The sequence below is a fragment of the Pygocentrus nattereri genome, chromosome 17 (assembly GCF_015220715.1).
Source record: "Pygocentrus nattereri isolate fPygNat1 chromosome 17, fPygNat1.pri, whole genome shotgun sequence".
In the NCBI taxonomy this organism is placed as follows: Eukaryota; Metazoa; Chordata; class Actinopteri; order Characiformes; family Serrasalmidae; genus Pygocentrus; species Pygocentrus nattereri.
The window spans coordinates 19,039,850-19,046,866 of record NC_051227.1 but is presented as its reverse complement, the minus strand read 5'-3'; the positions used below and the strand labels follow the sequence as shown (position 1 = coordinate 19,046,866).

At 40.1% G+C, this 7,017-nt stretch overlaps 1 protein-coding gene across 1 annotated transcript; it reads right to left on the bottom strand.

The window, feature by feature from the left end:
• Window positions 1-1,434: 1,434 nt before the first annotated feature.
• Window positions 1,435-5,094, bottom strand: LOC108441362 (putative gustatory receptor clone PTE01). The gene is made up of 2 exons (XM_017720852.1): window positions 4,134-5,094; window positions 1,435-1,511 (listed from the first exon to the last, which is right to left on the bottom strand). Exons 1-2 carry the CDS (start codon window positions 5,092-5,094, stop codon window positions 1,435-1,437), a joined length of 1,038 nt encoding a protein of 345 aa, XP_017576341.1.
• Window positions 5,095-7,017: the final 1,923 nt, after the last annotated feature.

Genomic DNA, 7,017 nt, shown 5'->3' with positions numbered 1-7,017 from the left:
GCAGTCCCTGCTGTGCTACCTCTGTGCTACAGCGTCATGTGGCCACCCACAGTCAGCCTGGAAAAACCCTGCGGTTCACTGTGGATAACTGCTTTTACGTGGATAACTGCCTGCAGAGTGTGTGGACGCCTGGTGAAGCTAAGCTCATGGTGGATCAACTCAGGCACCTGATAGCCTCTGCTGGCTTTGAGTTGCGTCAGTGGGCCTGTAATGACCCTAGCGTCCTGAGCCACCTGCCACAAGAAGCCAGATCTGAAAGCCTGGACCTGTGGCTGGCGCAAGATAAGTCCAACCCCCTGGAATCGACCCTTGGCCTCAGCTGGCTCCTTGGGTTACAAACACAGACCAGTGAGATATGAGGCAACCACCCTGAGGAACATTTATCGAGTCTTAGCTACTCAATATGATCCTTTAGGTTACCTACTCCCTTTCTCTACTCGAGCAAAGTTTATCATTAGGCAGCTATCTGATAAACAGAGAGGCTGCGATGACCCCAATCTGCCTCCTGAGCTACTGCAGGCCTGTTCCACCTGGGAGGATGAGCTCAGGTCCCTACCCTTTATTACCTTTCCTCGTGCCTATGTATCCGCAGGCACTGATTTAGAGGGTGCCACTCATGAGGTGCACATCTTTGCAGATGCCTCAGAACAAGCCAATGGAGCTGTAGCCTACATGAGGACTAAAGGAGCGAGAAGGCCAGATACACCTGTCCTTCATCTTTGCTCGCTCATGAGTAGCACCAAAACGTCTACACTCTATTCCACGCTTGGAACTCTGTGCCACTCTCGTGGCAGCGCAGCTAGCCTGTGTGCTGGAGGGAGAGCTCACCTTGAAGGTGGCCCGGACAGAGCTATGGTCGGACTCCACTACTGTGTTAACGTGGTTGCACTCTCAGTCCTGCCGATATAAGGTCTTTGTTGGAACCAGAGTAGGCTAGAGAGACCAAGTACCGAACCCTGTGAACCCAAAGTGGAGCTTCGGAAGGCTGCCTTCTGTGGAGTGGTTGGAATCTCATCTGTATCACTCAGTCTGGCTGACAAAATGTACACTATCTGGCAGGAGCTCTTGGATTCCACTGTCCAGGACCTCCAAGGACAAACCCCGTCCAGTTCTCTGACTACTGCTGATCAGTACCGTCTAGCAGAAAGGATTGTTCTACAGCGAGCCCAAGACCAGTCATTCCCAGAAGAATATGAGCTCCTGGCAACGGATAAACCCATCACCTCGAGGAGTCGCTTACTCACCCTAGCACCTGTTATGGATGAGTCCATGAACCTAAAAAGGGTAGGAGGTCGACTCAGACGCCTGGAGGGTCTGGACAGCTCAACATTACATCCTGTTGTCCTAGATGCTTCACACACAGCCTCGAGTAACAACTCATAAGCTTGCAAAATAATGGATTTAGCCTTGTCATAATCAGAGCTCTGTTCTAAGTTAAGTAACAAATATACCTCCTGTGCTTTCCCTGTCAAAACGCAGTGCAACATTAAAGTCCTCACTGTCTTTGGCCACTTCAAAGACAGTGCAACACATTCAAAGTAAGACAAATACTTCTTTACTTCTACTTCTTTCTCAGAAAGTGGTGGAACCATTCTAAGGTTCCTCCCAACATCAAAAATGAGCTCTGATTAAACATTTACCTGAGAAGTTTCATCAACTGATTGACTCACAATTGGTTTACAATATTTTTTTAATGCAAATTGCTACTCTAATTTCCTCATTTCAAGCTCATGATGCAGCTCTTTCTTCATGTTCAGATCCAAGTTTAGCTGCTTCCAACTACATTTGCTTTTCCTGCAGCATTAACTCCTTCAGCTTAAGTTCACTCACTACACTAGAAGATAGGGATGCTTCTGGCATAATTACTTGCATTGGTTTTTGCAAAACCCCTTTTTCAATTAAAACACTTACAAGAGACCCTGGTGGGGGTTTTAAATTTTTTCATAACAGCTAGTAAGTGCAATACTATATTTCTCAGCAAGGTACAACAACTGGTCCTTAGAACATCTATCAAGTAACTCCTTAGATAGCTCAGCAATAAAGGCATCCACCACAGAAGCCATACTTAAATAACAACGGGAGCGTTGATCAAATAATTTCAAACCACTTGCTCCACAAAGCATTGATTCAAATTAATGTCCAACAAGCAACACCCCAACACAGAGTTTCACTAAGGCCATTTTAGGTTAACCCTAATCCTTGAACTTTACACTAAACCCACTCAAAAAGGCCTTTCCTTCCATGCGTGTCTAAATACAAAAAAACAATGCCCTTTATCTTCACGTAAGCGCAGCTACTTCTAACATACCACCTTTAACTATATAACATATCACTAAACTCCAAATACAGATACGCTGTACTCTGTTAAACCTTCACTGACACACCACTTTGGCGAAAATCTCACACATGCACGCAGACACCATCACCGTCTCTCTCTCTCTCTCTCTCTCTCTCTCTCTCTCTCTCTCTCTCTCGCTGGATCTCCCCCATGCTGTAAATGATAACCTGTACACCACTGGAAATCGAACCCTGTAGCTTGAGTTCCCAGTAACTCTGATTCCCAACTACCTACCCAATCAGCTAACTAAATCCTTTCTCTATTCTTCAAAGGCGTACCAGGCTCGAGGCTACTTTAAACGCCAACTTCATAACACCCAATCTTATGACTTAGATCAAGTACCAAATCACATGACTGATTCAAACGAGCACCCCAATTTATGTTACCTCCAGCTTGTTACGACCGCAACATAAAGAGGAGACAGACCACAAACTTATAACAAAATATGAGTATCTTTATTCAAGCTTTAAGTATTGAAATGTTAAGAAAGGTTACCGAGGGGAAAGATTTAGAGTGATGCCGAATTAAAAATAATGGCGACTCCAAACCGGACATAGCCAGCGTTTTCAGCTTCAGGAGAGGTCCAAAATCCTGGTGTGAGAGTGTGAGAGAGAGAGATAGATAGAGAGAGAGAGAGAAAGAGAGCAAGCAGAGGGCGCAAAAGGGGTCATCACAAAGGGAACCAAGCTACAAGTGTAGATGCACCTTAAGAACAAGTAAACTGTGTGCCTTGGTGCTATGCTTCTGGGTGGAACATTAACAACTTAAGTTCTGTAAATGTAAACATTACTTTTCATTAGGTGAACACAACCATATTACATTAACTGAACATGTATAATCGTTACATTGTTAAATAAAGGCCAATTAATGTGAACTGACTCAATTCACTTTGATGTACTTTATTCGAATTCACTGAGAACGTAATACTAAAATATCTAAAACCAAAATCTAAGATGCTACTTAACATAGTTGTTTAGAACCACTATACAATTTCGAAGTAAACTTTTCATTTTATTATTTAGTGGTTTTACTATGCATTATTACATTAAACTCAGTTAAATTAATTGAGTTGTACTAACTTGAAATTTGACATTAACTTACTTGTATTCAAAGCTGAGGTGAATTAACAATAATTACAATATAGCTTAGAAAAAGTGCAAACCTAAAATCTCTTGATTACTTTTCTCAGATCTGTATTTTGACAATGAAAGGTGAAATACTTAAAACTGAACATCAGACATGTCTACAAATTGTATGGTTATTTTAAACAGTGTTTAGTTACACAAAATGTATGTGATTATACAAGGGAAAAGATAAAGACAAAATAATAGGGAGTCATTGTGTTGCCAAAACTGCACTAACTGATATTGCATGTGAATATTAAATATTATTTACTTTGGAGAGGTGCATCATAGGTATGCATCATCTGGACTGGTGAAAGGATTTGTTGACTTAATATTAGCTTGTATGCAAATACAGACATCCTTCATTTATTTTCTTATAGTTGATATTTGATTGCTTGTGAAAGTAAAAACAAAACATCATCAAGCTTTTCTACTGCATTGTCATTTTTCCCATTTGGTCTGTCACCGAATAATACTTAAGCACTATTCCTCATTTACATTGGGCCCAGATTTCTGGTCATCCCAAAATATGGCAGAGCACATCACAAAACTATTTATTTAAATGTTCACATAAAATGTCACTTTTATATGGAGTGCCTATAAAAAGCAACTTGCAGTTGGTAAAATAATCAATTTTGTTTTTTTTATTTTTTTTTTACTGCAGTTTTTACTTTTCATCCCACTCAGTTTATTCTGTTTTGTTGGGAAAAATGTCTTATGGAAAAAGAATATAAAAGTCTGGCGAACTTCTTTTGTTTTCAGTCCATATATTAGAGGATTAATTATTGGAGGAAATATTATGGCAGAAGCACCAAAGGCCCGTCGTAGGCTTGGGGATGCTGCATCAATTCTATGAGCTATGAAAGCAAAGACTGCGGTGAACTGAAAGCATAAGAATACAATTAAGTGTGTACCACAGGTCTGAATCGCTTTACTTTTGGCATCAGACTGTCTTTTAACAACAACAGTGATTAAGATTTGGATGTAGGTGAATACCACTATCAGCAGAGACAGACCTTCAAAAAAAGCTGTTAAAAACAGTCCATAGTAGTTATTTAACTTTGTATCTCCACACACCAGCTTCATCAAAGATGGGTTATTGCAGAAAATGTCCACTATTTTTGTGCTACAAATCTCTTTGCGGTAGTTCAATGCAAGTAGTGAACCAATCAAGGTAAAATCTAAGATCCATATCATAATAATTATTTTCAGCAAGTTATTTGGAGACATCAAGGTGTTGTATTTCAATGGACAACAAATAGCAATGTATCTGTCATAAGCCATAGCACTGAGAGTGAGAATTGCTCCAGTTCCACACAGATGAACCAGTAAGGCTTGGACAAAACAAGCAGAGTAAGTGATGGATCTATTCTGTGACAGAATACTAGACACCAGCTGAGGGAAAAAGGCTGAGGCACCCACCATATCACTGATTGGCAAGTTAAACAACAGAACATACATAGGCTTATGAAGTTTCCGATTCAGAGCAATAGTGAGCAACACAGTCATATTGAAAACCAAAATGGCACAATAGGTGAGAGTTCCAAATATGAATGCTGGGAAAACATTTGAGGGAGGCAATTCCAGTGATTCTAAAGTCAAAGATGTATATATGGAAAAATTAAAATCCATTATGTGTTTTGTTTTGCTTCTTTTTCATGTACAGAAAAAGCCTACATGTCAAAATCGCTGATCACTTTAAGTTGCTAAAAATTCCAAATCTTTGAGAGAACTGGCCACAAGTTTAACTGCGTATGTGCGTAAACTTGCACAGATGACAATGTGCAGCAATTTCACCTTTCATGGCATTTTTATACACTCAGTATTGGAGGGAGGTCCTTTCCATATCCCATCTGATCACCTCTCAGTACCATCACTCTGTAAGGCAATATCACTCTGGGGCTGGTAATTTCCTTATCATAAACATTTTTAGTTAAAAGACAGAAGACTTAGTTTCTCTAAAGCAGTTTGCCTTTTCTATATGCAGTGTACCTTGTTCGTGATGTATAGTTACATATTTTCTAAGCCAATATGTGAGACATGCAGGATGGTGTGCATATGTTTTTGTGGGAAAAGGAGAGGCAAAGGAGAGAAATGCACCCTATGTCACTGCATTTGTGGGCCATTGTTGCCTTACAGAAGCAGGATGAGAATTTCGGTCAAATATTACTCTCAATTTTCTCAAATTTTTTTTTTCAAATTAACTCTCACATTATTTGAATATTTAAAGGATACCAGCCCCTGACTTATTTTTCATTTTTATTTTCCATTTACAAAAACTCAACATTCTGCAACATATTTTCTTCTTTCTCTTCCTTTTCCATTTTCTAATGGTACACCACCTTAATGGCAAAACTTTTTTACATAATCTCCACTATTCTGGGCCTAATGTACTAAATCTTTTGCACTAGAGGTTTCAGACACAATTCAGACCCATCCTGCCTGTGTGTTATGTCCAAAATTGTACACTAGCCTAATTGCAGTTTCTGGGTTGTGTGTGTGGAGAAATACAAGATGCTCCTGTCTTCCTGATGTGTATGAATTTGAGAGAGGCCCGCATAAAACGTGGGAGGACTGAATAAAAAGTTGCTCTAACTATCACTATGTCTAGTTCTCAGTTCACTGTAAGTCCCTGTAATATTGCCTTTTCTGTTGTTTTAAGGAGGTGGATGTAGTGTTTTCACTGTGCTAAGATTGAGTGAGTGAATGGGAGTAAATGAATGAGAGTCATGCCACTGCAGTGATTTTTGGAAACAGGAACCTTCTCCAAAAATGTCACTGAGTTTTTTTTGTTTTTTTTTTATAAAGTAGCATTTATAGCCAAAAACCTTTTTTTCTATTATAAGGGATTTATTGCTAATATAAATAAAAGAAGGCAAAGCAGGTGCCCTGAATGAGTACCATAAAACCATTAAAATGATGGATAGTAAAGGCTGTTGCTGATACTTCTGCAGTTGGTCTTGGATGCAGAACTTTAACAGATATGGCCATTTGACTCTGTCAAAGTCTTGGAATCAAGTGACTAAAAACAAGAGAGACTTTAGTTCCTTCTCACTCATACAAGATGTTCAGGACCCTTCTAATATTATGAAAGACCTGCCTTTTAGGGGCCTTATGTGGTTTAAGAATCACATTGTAAAAAAAGAAAAAAAATCTTAAGTTGTGCAGACGACTATCAGTGGGAAGGGAAGGACTGGGTGGTTCAACTGATTCCCCTGCTTACTGGGGAGGCCCATCTGACCGCTCAGCAGCTCCCAATGCATTCATCACTAGCGTACATAGAGCTGAAGAAAGCCATCCTCCAGTGTGTTTGTGTTCATGTAGCAGCTCCATGACTCCTGCAGGACATGGCTCCTAGTTGAAGAATGGCTTCTTTCTTTCTCCCCCTGTACCAGCTCTGCAAAAAAAGAAGCATTTCACCCAAAACCTCTTCCTTGTATGTGCACTGCATGTTTTGGTCCTGCTAACTCTTTCCCTTCTCATCCATTGCCATCTCTCTACAAGTGGTGTTGGTTGAGCACACAAGAGCTGGAATAAAGCCTGAGCAGGCATGTT